Here is a 15,426-nt window from a genome sequence, read left to right as displayed (position 1 = left end):
TTTTTTTTTTTTTTTAATATTACCAAATTAAAAATGTTCTGAATTTTTAGTCCTCTATGATTTTCTTATCTTTCTGTTTTTTTTCCAGACAGGGCTTCTCTATGTAGACCTGGCTGTCCTGGAACTCACTTTGTAGACCAGGCTGGCCTCAAATTCAAATAAATCTGCCTGCCTCTGCCTGCTGACTCCTGGGATTAAAGGCGTGTGCCACCGGGGTCTGACTGTGTTTTCTTATAGTAGCATCTTATCTTTGAATTTCCCCTCTGCTCTGTGGTTAGGTTTTTGTTGCCCTGGTCTTTTACTTGGCTGTTGTGGGTTTACTTCTTTATCTGGTTGTAGCTGCGCATATTCTTTCTCTTCTGTGTGGCCAGGGCAGGACACTGAACTATACCCCTCCTGCATAAAAGCAGGTCAGATTGATGGGCTTCCAGGGCATAGAACCCCAGATGCCAGCAAGTCTGGAGAGAGTGCCAGAGGGAAACCTCAACCTCTCTACCCTCTTTCCCCTGATGACTATGCTGTCCGAGCCTTGTCCTCTGCCCAAGTTTCATCATCATCTTTGATGCTGAGATCACCTCTGTAGCCTCTCCTGCCATAGGCTACCTAGGGGCTCTGTTCCAGGTTAGAACACACACACACACACACACACACACTGATTTTCAGAGATCCTGTGGAGTTACTCATTGATGGTTAGGGCCCTTCCATCCCCACTCTCTTGGCAGCTTGAGTTTATCTTTCCTGTAAGCTTTTCCTCCTGGGCCATATCAGGCCTTGTAGGAGCAATGTGTCACTCATATGTGTTGCCTGCTTTGGATTAAGTGTAGGGGTATCTGTCCATGGTTTATCACGAGGACAGGTGATAGGCAGAAACCCAATTTCAGTGACAGACTAAGCCTTTGCTCTCTCACCCTTGACTACAGCTGGTCTCAGTGATCATGACAGCTGAGAAAGACTCAGACTTACGTGGACAATGTCCATGTAGATAACTCCTCCTACTGTGTTGAGAGCTGGGCAGTCATGTGGCTCTGGATGTGCCCTCTCCGTCGATGGGGACCTGGTCAGTACTAGTTTCACTCCCTACTAGTCGTGACCTTAGGCAGTCTCTCTGAGCCTTGTCTATCCAAGTGGACACTAAGCCCGTATCACCATGTAGACTCAGTAGGTAACATGCAGATGTGCCTGCCAGAGCCCGTGGGGCATTTGGTACACGGTAAAACACTGCTGTTTGCACTGAATCCCTGCTCCTGGGAGAGCTGTTAGCTCATGACTAAAATCCCTTTTATCTTTTATATTCAGCCTTTGCAGCCAGAGGCCACATGCCCCTTTCTGGCTTGGTAGATCCCTGAGTCAGCTCTGACGCATGCTGAGGCCCTTAGAAGCCCTTGCCTAGGCACTGCCATGGTAAGTTATGGCCTGTCACCCAGCTGTCTGGGTGTCTGAATGTCACCTTGTCATATGAATATAATTTGTTGGAAAACGGTGAACATGTTTGTGTCTTTCCAAATATCAGAATTCATTGAGTAACAAGAAAATCACAGGTGATATCAATTTCATTGTCACTAAAAACTATTGATTCACTTGGCAGACAAGGCCACTGCCAAGCACAGGGTCTTCTATTTTTTTTTTTTTTTTTTTTTTTTTTAACATTCTTTTTTTTTTTTAATTACGTATTTTCCTCAATTACATTTCCAATGCTATCCCAAAAGTCCCCCATACCCCGCCCCCACTTCCCTACCCACCCATTCCCATTCTTTTGGCCCTGGCATTCCCCTGTATTGGGGCATATAAAGTTTGCAAGTCCAATGGGCCTAGGGTCTTCTATTCTAATCTTAATTATTAACTCTCAGGTCACATGTTTCTCTCTCTCTCTCTCTCTCTCTCTCTCTCTCTCTGTGTGTGTGTGTGTGTGNGAGAGAGAGAGAGAGAGAGAGAGAGAGAGAGATTGAGAGAGAGACAGTGGAACAGAGACAGAGAGACTACACAAGAACCACAGAGGGCCTTACTTAAGGCAGAAGTAGATAGCAGCCACAGACAAAGGAGTCATTGCCAGTGGATCAGAGAAGGCATGACCCAGTCTTAGAGTTGGAAGTGCGGGGCTGAGGGTGCATTTAGTGAGCCAACTTCGACAGGGATATCCTGTTCGTATCAAGTTGAAACCCTGGGGACAGAGTTGGGAGTGCACTGCTTATTGATTATGTGGTGCAGACACCCGATGGTCAGGTGACGGTGTGACCGCAGGAGGACAGATTTATTCAGTATTACAGTTCAGAAGAATGTCATCCGTTAAGGTGGGAAGGCGTGGGAGTGGCCTGGTTGATGTCGTCAATCAGTCTAGAAACTGAGAAGTAATACTCAGCTGGCTCTCTTCCTTTCCCTTCTGTTTAGTCTAGGGCTTCAGCCCATGGGTTGGTATAGGCTTCCTTATCTCTGTTAAACCTCTGGACACACCCACCACAGACATTGCCCAGTCTAGGCGGAGCTAAGCCAGTCAAGTTCCAATGGAAGATGGACAGTTACACCCAGTGGTGTGTGAACCTTCTATATGACCCAGGACAGGGGGATTGCATCATCTTCTGGTCTGAGATATTTGATAAGTTCACAGGTCTAATTTCTGGAAGGTTTTGATATGTCTATGTATTCCTGATTTAATTTGATATATTGGTAGGTGGTAGTATTTTATGTAAATGAGTCTGTGCCCCATTTCTGCTGCTGGGCCGATAGTGGTTTGTTTCTTGTGCAAACCAGTTGTGAGGTCAAACTGCCTTGGCATTTGAACTCAAAACAGAGAAAACCTCTGTTTTACAAAATAAAGTCATCAGGGTACAGCATAGCCAAAGTGACTGTCCTGTTCAGTAGGGAGTGGCAGCCTGACTGCCCCATACTTGCTGGAGCCCCTGTGGACTTCAGTAGCCCTCCCTTGGCTTAGGTAAGGATGGAGTCTTGCTACCCTGTCTGCCTGCTGCTGGACAGGTCAGCTGCCTGCTTGTTACATGCTCTTCTCCTTACAGGCCAGAGCTCAGAGCAGCAGTGAGGGTGTGAGATGGCGATGTGCTTGATGGCCTAGAGCAGTTGCAAGATGCAGAGTTGGCATGCTCGAGGCATCTCGCCCATCTGCGGGCCTGCAGCGCGCGCCTAGGAAATCCTGCAGCTCATGCCAGCAGACCTGGGCCCTCATAACCCCTCAGACTCTTAACCTAGGACCTGTCTATTGTTCCTCTTCTTGGGAGTGTTGTTTCATTAATTTAGTCACCAGGTTGAAAGTGCCAGTCTTTGTTCCAAACACATACAAACACTGGCTTATCTAGCCCTATGGCAAGTTCTACTCTCAGGGCTGTTTTCACGGTACATAGCTAGAGATTCGGGGCCATTTTCAGATGACTTAAGTAAAGACAGGCATGGAGACTTAGTGACTTGTCCTGGGCCATAGGGAGAAGGTGTCAGCAGGTACGGTTAGTTTCCTAACCACTGTACTGGCCAGCCTTTCTGTGATGCGCATGCTCTCAGCACTTACTCCTGAGAGTAAGGGCAGCTCTCTGCCTAGCATCAGTCAGAGTGTCTCCTGGGAGCTCTGACATTCCTCATCTGTACACCTCTATGAAGATGATTTCCTGTGGGCAGCAAGGCCTGTACTCAGGGTCTTGCTGGCCCCTCTGTTGCTTGTCTGTCTCATGAACCCATCTTACCCCTCTAGCAGAGGCTGGCTCTAATGCGCCCTCTTCCTCAGTCAGACCCCATCCCTGTTGACACTGGCCCTTGCTCCCACTACTCAGTGGCCTCCTGGCGTTTGTCTGCTAGCTCCTCTGAAAACTCCATGAATGAACCTGGCAGGTTTTCTCTTTGTCTTTGTGGTCTTTGTTTTTACTCTGCCAGAAGGTGGGCTGAGATGAGGCAGGATAAAGCTTGTAGTGGCTCATAGAGGTGGCATGGTGCCTGTGACTGCTGCCAGACTCATGGTGGTCCTAGAGGTCTGAGCCAGTTACTCTTCCTTGAGGTGACGTGTTTTCCGTGTGGACATGCCGAGAAAGTGTGCGAAGAGTTAGAGAAGAGTGTGAGAGAGTTAGAGAAGCCTGAAGTTGGAACTAAGCCACACTTGGAGGGCCACATGTTGATACTAGCCTCCGATGGCCTGGAGGCCAAGATGCCATGGGGGCGGGGGAGTCATCAGGGACAATGTCACCCTTCCCCAAGATGCCTCTTTCAGAGATTACCTCATTGCTCTGTGCTCAGAGTTTCTCTTTTCTTAGGGCATGTTAGGTGTCTGATTTACAGAGCCCTAAGCACAAAGCTGGTGGGGCTCGCCTTCCACAGTGGGGCTCAGAGATGCTGTGTCAGATGAGCGAAGACCAGTGTTGACTATTACTGTTGCTAAGAATGTACACAGGTGAGGATGTTAAAAGGAAGTTGTCTTTGTGCCAGTTAGAGATCTTTCCATCCACAGTGCTAGTAATAAACATTTGCCTTTGACTGGCAAAAGGGATGTGTAAATGAATCCCATGGTGCTGAGGTTTTTGTTTATGGCAGCTATGTAGACACGCCCTTTGGGTCTGGCTCTGCAGAAACTGAGGTGCTTCGTGGGAACCAAAGGAGGTATATACATCAAGGAACATGGAGGCTTGGTTGAGCTCAGGACAGGAACGTGGCCAGCACAGGACTGAAGCCCATGGCATGCGTGTGATCAACAGGCAAGCAGCAGGATATAGACGGGAAGCACGCACAGACCCAGCTGGGGCTGGGGCCACTCGGAAAACAGTGTCTGGAAGATGGGACTGAGGACAAGGACAGTCAGGCAAAGACATGGTCATTCAGAGGGTTCATGGGGTTCAGGGCCGTGGTGTCCCAGTCAGGAGCTGACATTGCTAAAGGAGAGACCAGTGGCAGGAGATCAGGGCATGAGGAAGGCAGGAGGGAGAGGGAAGACAGTTTAGGATGGTCTGCTATGGAGGAGAGAGAAGGAAGGGGGCTGGAAGAGATAGGTGGTGTGTGCCAAACATCTGATATTATTATTAGTGAGTGAGGCTTAATGCACACAACATGCAGCAGGAAGGGGAGTGAGAAGAGGATGTCTCTGGGAAAACTGAGTTAGGGTATGGGGCCAGCTTGTGTGGCCTCTGGATGTAGTCTCAGGGAGACCTGCAGTGGCTCACAGCTCCTCCTCTCAGCTTCTGTTGCTGGTGGACTCAGGGAATCTGCATGACAGAAGACAAGACCCAGGTACTCTTAGCCTCCTTTCACACACTTTTGACCTCAGCTCAGAGTCCGAGCTAGCCAGCCTAGATGCTCTGTAGGTCTAGGGCGTTGGGAGGAGCATGCCAGCCCTGACTTATCCAGGATTTAGAGCTGCCAGACCTTCCCAGCCTCAACCCAGATCACTTTTCTATTAGAAGCAGCCTTGTCTCCTTTGGTCAGGTTAACTTGATCACAGTGAAATTAGTTCTGTAGCGTGGGCCCTTTTAGGCCTCGGTGACTGGAAGAGTTTTGTTCTGTTCCTTCACATTTTCCAACTGCAGTTCACACAGATGGAATCTCTTGTAATCCTGTAAGGCCAAACACAGAAGAGGAAGAACGCCAAAGAGGTTGGCCCAGAGAGTGGCTTAGTGTAGCTAGAATGGGCTGATTGCGCCTGACATCTTGATAAATCCTTCTGTGCCGAGGTTGGGAGGTGCCAAGGAGCTCTCAGACCTCATCCCCTCAGAGTCACTGAGATGCATGCTGTAGGCCAGGCTGCATACCCAGGGTGCTACCATCCTGCTCCAGGACCTTCCTCCTCCCTCCCCACAGGGAGATTGCCAACATCCACAGCATCCTTAGGGATGGAACCGATGCCTAGGACCCTGGTGACAGGGTGGCAGGACTGGGATTCAGAGTAAGGCCTTTCTACTTGAGGTTTTTTTGCTCAATGCAGGCTGTCAAAGCACCTCTCAGACATAGTGGAGGTTTAAAACTTTTTTTTTTTTTTAAAAGATGTGTTTATTTGCTTTATGTATACTCATACATGCTCTATCTGCATGTACACTTGCATGCCAGAAGAGGGCATCAGATTCCATTACAAATGGTTGTGAGCCACCATGTGATTGCTAGGAATTGAACTCAAGACCTCTAGAAGAGCAACCAGTGCTCTTAACCACTGATCCATCTTTCCAGTCCCATGAGGTTTTATCTGAAAGGTATCCTGTCTCCTGATGCACAAGGCTCCCTGGAGAACTGCCAGATAACTCCACCCCCTCCACCAAACACCAGTGTTTAAGTCAAGGCCTCAGAATATTCAAACAGAATCAACTCCGAGTCGATGTGTAAAGCACCTTCCTTGATTCTTGCCTGTATGACATAGGTGAAAAGAGAAACAGAAGCCATTTCAAAACAGTAGTGGGAAAGGAGAGGGAAGGAGACACTTGGTGTTGGGGCTGCTGCTGAGCAGAGCTCCTGCCACCCTCACTGCAGTATGTACCCCATCTCTGGGGAAGATCTCCATGTCAAGTGCCCACAGGACCTAGGCACTCCTTGTTCCTATATCCTAGGGCAATAGAAATTTAACAGAGATAGATACCATGCTACTGGGGTATGGACAGCCAGGGTCAGGGCTGGTTCTATACCACCTCCTTTCTAGATGTCTTCCCAGATTGTCATGGTGCAGAAATAAGAACATAGAGTCTGAATTAAACACACACATACCCATGCATGTGCACATACACCCTTACCAGGCATACACACATTTACTGCTACTGCTGTTTAGTTTTGAATGCAGGAAACATGGAGGGAAACACCATCAGAGATTAGATACTAAGCAATCTAATTCCTGAACAGTATTTAAAAGGACAAGTTTTATATTTGATTAAATCTGCAATTTCTTAGCATTGACTTGGGGTCCCCAGGAGTGAGAGGTCTTTGCCCTGACAACTGTAGCAGGGCAGTAATCTAATATGTGCTGTAAAAGTGGCTTTTACTTGCCGATGTAATTGTCATCTCAGAGGTTGACTGCTGAATAAACGATCCAGATGTAATTGTCATCTCAGATGCTGACTGCTCAATAAACTCCCTCTTTAGATCTTTCTGAGTGCTTGCTGTCTGCTTCAACTCAAACTGTTCTAGCTCAAACTTCTCTCCAAGCTGACTGATTCATCCTGGCTTCTCTTGGCTTCTAACTGAATTGCTCTGCCTGGCTTCATACTAACTTTGGCAATATGGTCTAATCTTCGGGCTCCTTCTCATTCTCTGGCTTGTTCTGTCTTCACCTGTGTCTAGTTTGTTCTCTCTGCAACCTGTTTCTGTAAAACTGTCCTGGTAAAACTGCCATAGACACACCCTGCCCACCAGATACCTTTTTTCTCTCTCCTTGTTCTTAAATAGCCCCTCTTCCTGCTGTTCTTGTGTGAGTTGGGCATATTCTATCTCTGACTCATTCTTTCAGATCTTTCTCTGATTCATCACTTTGTCTGCTCCTCAACTAGATGCCACTTTCAAACACAGTTGCTTCCTTCTATAACCCTACTTTCATCGTTAGGATTAATGGTGTGTACTAAGGGTGTGTCTGTATTCCAGCCAGATCATACTGTAATCCAGAGGGTGTCTGCATTCCAGTTGGATCACATAGACCTAGAAGGTCTTTGGATATGATCCTTTGTCAGAGCAGCCATACTGCTGGATTAAAATCCCTCTACTGTGTGCTTAATGGTGTGTGCAGCACAGTGGGAGTAAATTTCATTGAGGCAGGTGAACTGAGCACTGGAAATGAATCCAGGTACACATTTCAGACAAGGTGTGGACAGCAAACAGGTGAAACCTAGGGCACCAAGAGATTCATTTAGGAGTGATTTTGAGAAGTAGAGTCATGGCATTCATTCTGGAGAATGAATACTTAGCTCCAATTAAAATAGGATGTGATAGTGGTTTTTATGAGAAAACCTGCATAAAGGGCCTGTGTGAGCACTCACTGTGTGAGATACCTCCAGTGGCATCTGTCAAATGCTAGTCTTAGTTGATAATTGTTTTCAGACTTGGGATCTAAAATTGTGAGGTTGAGAAAGACTGGACCAGGTCCTGGCTCACTGTCTCATGGGGCTGACAGTGGCTGTTTATAGATGTGAGGCAGCCAGGAAGAAGTGTGTCCCAGTATGACTTGATTGGTCTTGTATGTCCATGTCCAGGGCAGTTCCTTTGTCAGTCACACAGGCTACAGTTTGGTTATAACTTGCTTCCCACATGTGCCTGCTGGGACTCATCACTGGGTCCTGAGGTACCCTGATGAGCATTTGCTGTTCCAGCTGTACACTTTTTTAAAAGGCCAATATGGTGGAGGCCTGGTTGGAATCAGCAGGTCTTAGAAGTCTAGGTAGAGAAAGTTTCTCCCTTTCTCTGTCAGGACACCCCACAGCACAGGCTGGGAATGCTGGGCCTTTGTTTGATGGCCTTGCCTTGGTCTTCTTATAACCTCCGAATTGTCTTGGTGGGTCCTAGGTTCTTAGGCTCTTATTCACACAGATCGCAAAATCGGCAAGAAAACTTTATGTGCAAAGTAATAGCGGATGTCAGGAAGAGACATGCTGTCAAGAGTGATAGCGGCCACATGAGCAGGGAACTCAAGGCCCCTGATTACTGTTGGGGTTCAAGAGAAGGAGCATGGTTGCTAAGGGCTATAGCATAGGTGGTTCTTTGATTTGATGGGTGAGCTTGAATTATGTAACTTGAATTATGTAAACTTTTATACCCTGTACATGTTCCCATGATGCCTCTGGTTTTAGTCACGTGTGTGCCTCGTTATGTACAGGCATGGGATGATAAATGAGGGGTCCTCCCTGAAAGTCCACTCAGAGGATGCCTCTGCTTTATTGTTTAGGTACTGAAGAAGTAACAAAATTCTAGGCCTTTAGGTCGAGGCTTGGGAATGTAACCTTTGTGACTCATTGCTCCAAGGTATGCTAATCATACCTTGATAGCGACATTCCTTCCTCCACCTACCTGCTTCCTGAGTTCAAAGAGTGTTCATTCAAAGAAAGTCACCCTGACCAACGTCGGAAACTGCCATGCAAATGTGCTATTGTTAGGGGCTCTTAGAAACTGAGAGTTAACCAAAACAATTACCAGGTATTCTCTGTGACTCTTGTGACTTTACACTTCCTTNTGACTCTTAACTGGTATCTTTGGTATTTTTCCAACAACGCCCTCCCCACTTCCTTGAGTTGTGGTTTCTTCCTTTAAATACCCCCTTATACAGCTACTCGGGGCGCCATGGTCCTCTACCCCTGCGTGGTGTATGACCATGGGCCCGAGAACGCTCTCGAATAAAAATCCTCTTGCAGTTGCAGCAAGACTGTTTCTTGTGTGATTTGGGGTGTCGCCTCTCCTGAGTCAGAACGTGGGGGAGTCCTCACGTTGTGGGTCTTTCAGTACTCAAACAAATTCAGGCTGGATTGGGCCCCCAGCCTCATGCTGGATAGAACTGAAGTGTGATTTAATAGGATCTCTCTGTTTAATGGTCATTAAATGGCAGGAGAAGCGTACTCCACTGTTCTAAGAGGGGAATGCTTGTAGCTCAGTAGAGGTGGGCACTCTGGCTTACTGAAAGGTGGCTTGTTCAGAGAAGGGGATGTGTACAGCACATGCAGGTGTGAGGTCTCCCGTGCAGTGTTAGAAGAGGGGCATGTGTGTGTACAGCCCGTGCCGTGCCGAGTAGTGTAGGAAGTTGATAAACTAGACCTGTGCTTGCCTGCCTTGACGTGACTGGCAGGTGAAACTTAGCTACTTTGATTTATCAAATCATGCTGCTAAGCCTTCTGGGAGATTGGACACATGCTTCTGCACTGGTGGCACTTTTCTGTCCTGTCTCTGTAGAAAAAGTAGGAGGGGTAGCTTCAGGGCAGAATCCCAGGCAGTCCCAGAAGCAGCTCTAGTTGCCAGATTGCAAGAATGAAGGATGTCTGTGTGACCAACAGAATCTGAGATTCCTCAACTAGATTTGAATCTTAAGCTAGCCTAGAGCCCTGGAGCTTTATCCAGGGTGGGATGAGTCCTGTTGGGTTAAGCATTGACCCCCTTCTCAGACAATCTGAATTGCACAGAGGCCTCTACGTCCCAGAGAGAAGCTGGCAGAGCAACAATAGTAAATATTTTTGCAGAGAATCTTGGGAAATGGGGTACAGTGGTGGGGTAGGGTACTCCGTGTTTCTGCCTTTCCTCTCAGCCTGCTGCTGCTCCCTCACCTGTAGACGTGGCCCCTCCCCTCCCTGGTGAGCTTAGCCATAGCCAGGACCACAGCCCTGCCCACCTCCATGTTCACAGTCCAGGCACATGCCCTATGACTTTGCATCCTGACTGAATTCCTCTTGACTCTGCTTCCTTCCCAGGAGTTGGCCAGTTGTGGATGGAGTAAAAAGGAGAAACACAGTCTTGCCCCCAACGTCGTGGCCTTTACCCGGAGGTTCAACCAGGTAAGCAGCGTCCCTGGAGTATCTGTCCTCATGGCAGCCCACTGAGCCCAAAGCCCTTCAGGGGTCAATCCCAGCCTCCTGGCCCTGGGTCCCAGTTCTCTTTCCTGACTGCCCACTGCTACTCAGCGTAGTTCACAAGGCAAGTGAGGCTGACTTCTGTACTGCAGCCTCTCCACAGGAGCTCAGGTTCTGTGCATTTACGTGCGGTTGGGCAGAGGATCTCGCCATGGCTTCCCAGCTTGCCTCAGTTCTCTGTCTCCTTTCTTCTCCAGCCCCTGGGTCTGCCTTCTCTGCCATACCTCTGACCAATGTCCTGTGCTCTTGGCCCAGGACTCTTCCTTCCTGTTTAACTTCGAGTGTCACTTCTGCAGGGAGCACCCATCAAACACCTCATTGCAACCATTTTGTTTTTCTCTGTGTGGCCCCCAGTTCCACTATCTTTGGTTTGTGTGTCCTGTGGTCTCTGTGAGGACTTGTCTGTCCTGCTTATCATCCAGCCTGCCATCTTGCCAATGTCAGACTCCTGTGTAAAGGACCCTCGGGAAACACGTGTGATGCAGTGAGTGGGTGTTTAGGAGACACTGCTTGAGGTGCACTTCCTGGTATCCTGACCCACCAGGCCCCACATGCTGCAGTCTGACTTGATCTAGCCAGAACTCTGGCTTCAAATATAACGAGCTACCTCCTCCTGCAGTGTAAAGATCTAGGCTCATGGGAACAAACAAGAAGCTCAGAGGCAAATGGAACAGCTGCAGGGACCAGCTCTTCTGCTTTCTCCCTGGAACCTCCAGTGCTGTGCTTTGATAGGAAACTCTCACACGGCTCCCTTTGCACAAACCAGACGTCCACACAGGATTCTTCTTGTTTTTTTCCCCTTGTTTTTCTGGTTTCCAGTGAGGACAGTGACCTAAAGGTTGCATAATTGTGTGTCCAGCCCTCTGGGTCCTGGGGCCCACATTCCCTTGGAGTCTTGGTTTCATCTGGGCCTTCCCTCTCGGAAATGCCTGGCCCTGTACATCACTGTTGCTCAACATCTTAGTCTTCTGCTGCCTCTGCATCCATCCATGGGCAGCAGGCATCTTGGACAAGCACTGGCTTGTAGCCTGAAGATCAAGGCTGGGGCAGGCATGAATTGTTTGTTTGTTTGTTTGTTTGTTTGTTTGAGCCAAGCACAGCATAACTGCCTCTTTGCTGGGAGGGCTGAGAAGTGTTTCTTTCTCTTTGTACTGTAAATCTTTTCCTTTCAAACTGAGCTTACTCTTTAAAAAAGGAAAAGAAGCCCAGTGTAGTGGTGTACTTCTTTAATCCCAGCACTTGGGAGGCAGAGGCAGGTGGACTTCTGAGTTCAAGGCCAGCCTGGTCTACAGAGCAAGTTCTAGGACAGCCTGGCTACATGGAGAAACCCTGTCTCAAAACCAAACCAAACCAAAAAAAGACGATGACGTGGGGGGGGGGGAGGAGAAAAAGCCAGATGTGTACACACTGTCAGAGGATTCATAGTTTCCTTAACAGTAATCTTTGATTGGGAGCCGACCTAGCCTCCACCTTGGGCCAGCCATGGAACTCACAGAGGGTAGGTCCTTGGGGACTCTGTAATCTGCTTTTTACACAGGGCAGCCAAGTCAGCTTGGCAAGAGCAGTACAGCCCATGTGGCAAGCGGTTGTATTGTGTCCATCTCAGACCAAGGGATGCAGTGAGCCAGCCATGTTTTCTCAAACATTATGCTCCAGGAAATGCAGGCTCACAGAGAGCCAGCAGCTTCTGGACACAGCCTGGGAGCTCTGGCTTGAAAACTGGCCAGAGGCCAGCCTTGGCCCACGGCTGGGATTGCTGTCTTTGGATGAGCTCACTGGTCTTCTTATGGGTAGAACTGAACCACATGAAGACAAGACACCTTATTAGACTCCAGATAAGAGCTAGAAGCCACTGACCTCTTCAGAGCCCCCATTTCCTCACCGGTACCTAGGAATATCAACACACTGACTTTAAGGAGCTATTGTAAGGGTAACAGAGAGGGGCATCTGACAGATAGTGGGCTGCAGATGTTTCAGAGGCTGCAAGGAAAGCCTGAAGGTCAGGAGGCGAGAAGGAAGCTGCCGGAGCATTCGGGATTCTGGGACCAAACTGGAAACCCAGTGCCAAGTGTCCTGCACAGCCTGCCTGCTCCTCTTAGGATCGGAACGCCTTAGGATTTTCTCACACAGCGGCAAGATGGTAGAACTTAGCCAGGTTTATCCAAGGTCTGTGATGTGTCCCTGTGCCATAGAGTTTACCTTGGTCTTTGTGTTACTGAGAGAATCTGACAGTGGCACATCTGAAAGTACACATACATGCACTTGCATTTGATTTGGGGGCTCAGAGCTGCTCTGAGGTGTATGCAGGGACAGAGCTGGATGCGAGCCTTAGCCGTGGCTCGATAGCTGTGGGATATTGGACCATCTTCTGGCTTCTACACTCATCTTCCTCGGGGATCATCCCAAGTGGGCTTTGAAGATTAAATGAGGAACTGTACTCGACCCATAGGAAATGAGTCACTAGCTTCCGAGAGAAAGTGCTGCGGCTCAGAGCACCTGGTTACAAGGAAGGTACGGTAAAAAGGAGAGGCTAAGGCTTCAGAGTGTGAGGGCTACAGTGTGTTCAAGGGGACTTGAGAACTGAACACTGCTGGCATTTGTCATGGGCAGAGGGTGAGGTTTGCAAAGGATGCTGGGTAAGGGAATCTAAGTGGGAAGAACTTGACAGAAGGACAAATCTGGAAGTGCACTTGAGTGAAGGACTGCTCAGGCGATCTGCGCAGAGCTGGTAGAGAGCCCATGGGTCTTAGCCACACACACAGCAAGGTAGGGCACCTGTGGACAGAAGAGTAGGTGATGCAGCCACAGCAGCTCTGCAGATAAAGGGAGGAAGGAGGGGCCAGTGACATCCAGGAAGCTGGTTGTACTTTCCTTTGTTCAAGTGGGCGAACCCCTGAGGGGGCTCATGTCTGAATGGAAGGGTTCAGGATGCCGGGGAAAGCCAAAGGCAAGGAGAGGCAGGGTCTGTGTGACAAAGGCCTAGAGGAGATGGGAAAGGGAAGTCCTGGGAGCTGTCATAAGGGAGACACAGCTACAGGCAGCCTAGAGGTACAGTATGAGGAAGATTGGAGACAAAGGGGGCATTGGGGTGGAAAGCGTGCTGACTGTCGAAGACTGTGAGAGAGCCCCAAGCGCTGATAGTGGCCCAGGTAAAAGAGCACACAACACTTAAGTACGAGCATGGGAGGACATGTGGGCAATCTGTCCATGCACACAGCTGGAAGGGTTGAGGGGCAAGGGGACTTCCTTAAGGGGCAGGAGTAAGTGACAAATGGAAGAACAATCTGCCTAGGAGGAGAAAGGGCTACAGGGGACTCAGCAAGAGAGGGGAGAGGAAGGACTCGAAGTCTCGAGGCTTTGGGTCAAGGTAAGAACATAGGTGCCTTGAGCAGTGAGGAAGGAGGTGACAGAAGAGGCTGGGGGTGATGGTTACTGCAGTCAGAGAGGCAGTGGGATGGGAGGCCACGTTCATCTGCAGAAATGTCATAGTTGCTAATGGAGAAAGGTAAAATTTAGTGACGAGGAAGACAGTTACCCTTTTATGCATGTGGAGGCCAGAGGTTGCTCTCAAATGCCATTCCTTGGCTGGAGTCCACCTCTTCCTTTCTTCCCCTCCTACCCCCTTGAGACCAGGTCTTTCATTGGCCTGAAACTCACCAAGTAGGCTGGCTGGTAAATTCCATCAATCCTCCTACTTCAAGAAGCTCTTCCCAGCTACCCCTAGCTTTTTATGTGGGTGCTGGGGACTTGAACTCAGGTCCTCTTGCCTACAAGGTAACATTACCACTAAGCTCCCCAGTCCACTGTTTTTAAATCTGGGCTTTTCCTTTTCTCTCTTCATTTGCTTTTTGTTTTGTTTTATTTGTGGATGACTAACTGAATAAAGGGTTTTGTACCCACAAACATTCTTTTCTGTTCATCTGTAATACTGCTGTGGCATTTCCCAAGAGATACCTTGTACACCCACACAGCCCCGAGTACTAGCTATGCCATCAAAACAATAAGTTACATCATGACCATATGGCAGATATTCCATGTATGTATGGCCTTTTCAACTTTTCAGAAACTTAGTGTAACCACTGTATTAACAGGCAGAAGGACAAAGAGGAGGAGGGAGAGCAGGAGGAGGGAAAAGAGGAGGAGGAGAAGAAGAAACAAAATCTAGTGTTTATGATTTAAAAAATAAGAAAGGGGAACTTCCTTGACTTTTGAGGAATCCATAGCATCCTTAATCCCAGATGATCCTTAACACTGGGCATGTCCCCTGAGATGTTAGCAGGAAGACACTGGGCATGTCCCCTGAGATGTTAGCAGGAAGACACTGGGCATGTCCCCTGAGGCCTGGAATAAGCCAATGTGGTGCTCTGGCACTGTTCTATGTAAGACAATAAGACAGGAACAATAAAAGGAATTCAGTTGAAAGAGAAGGAAATTGAGGCGTCTTTATCACAGTTGACCTGATTGTCCATAAAAAGATAAAAAAGTAAATCAGTTTTGCAAACCCTCCTGGCACTGATGCACACGCAAGCAAGGGGTACAAGGCACTCACTGCACACAGAGGGTTGCTTTTGTTGTGCTAGCGGTGAACAATCGGGATCTGAAGGTTGAAAGCACTGTTTGTAGTAACACCAGGACTCAAACAGACTTAGGTGTTTATTTTTACAAAATGTGGTTTATATGTTGAAAGCTACAAAGCACTGATGTAAGTAATCAGAGCGGATGTTAGGAAACAGGGAGGGGCAGCAGGGACGGGCTTCATCTTCATGGATGAAAAAACTCAGTGTCGCTCTTCCGGCCTGACCAGCACCGGAGTACCTAGAGCGCAGGGTCGGCTGACACCCGCCAGCTACCCACGACACCCGCCACAGGATTTTGAGACTTCTGGTGAGTGGAACACAGCTTCTGCTCCAGTCCAATCACGCGGGACCTG

The 15,426-nt window shown here is 48.5% G+C and overlaps 1 protein-coding gene across 3 annotated transcripts in view; it reads left to right on the top strand.

The window, feature by feature from the left end:
- Positions 1 to 15,426, top strand: part of Ralgps1 (Ral GEF with PH domain and SH3 binding motif 1) — a 245,190-nt gene that overhangs the window by 83,031 nt on the left and 146,733 nt on the right. For all 3 annotated transcript variants that reach the window (XM_029474030.1, XM_029474029.1, XM_021182377.2), the window contains exon 5: positions 10,338 to 10,421. In XM_029474030.1, the coding sequence (XP_029329890.1) occupies positions 10,338 to 10,421 (84 nt within the window). The remainder of the gene's footprint in view (positions 1 to 10,337; positions 10,422 to 15,426) is intronic.

Source organism: Mus caroli, chromosome 2, assembly GCF_900094665.2.
Source record: "Mus caroli chromosome 2, CAROLI_EIJ_v1.1, whole genome shotgun sequence".
Taxonomy (NCBI): Eukaryota; Metazoa; Chordata; class Mammalia; order Rodentia; family Muridae; genus Mus; species Mus caroli.
Note: the sequence above shows the minus strand (reverse complement) of the source record. Positions and strands in the feature narration are given on the sequence as shown.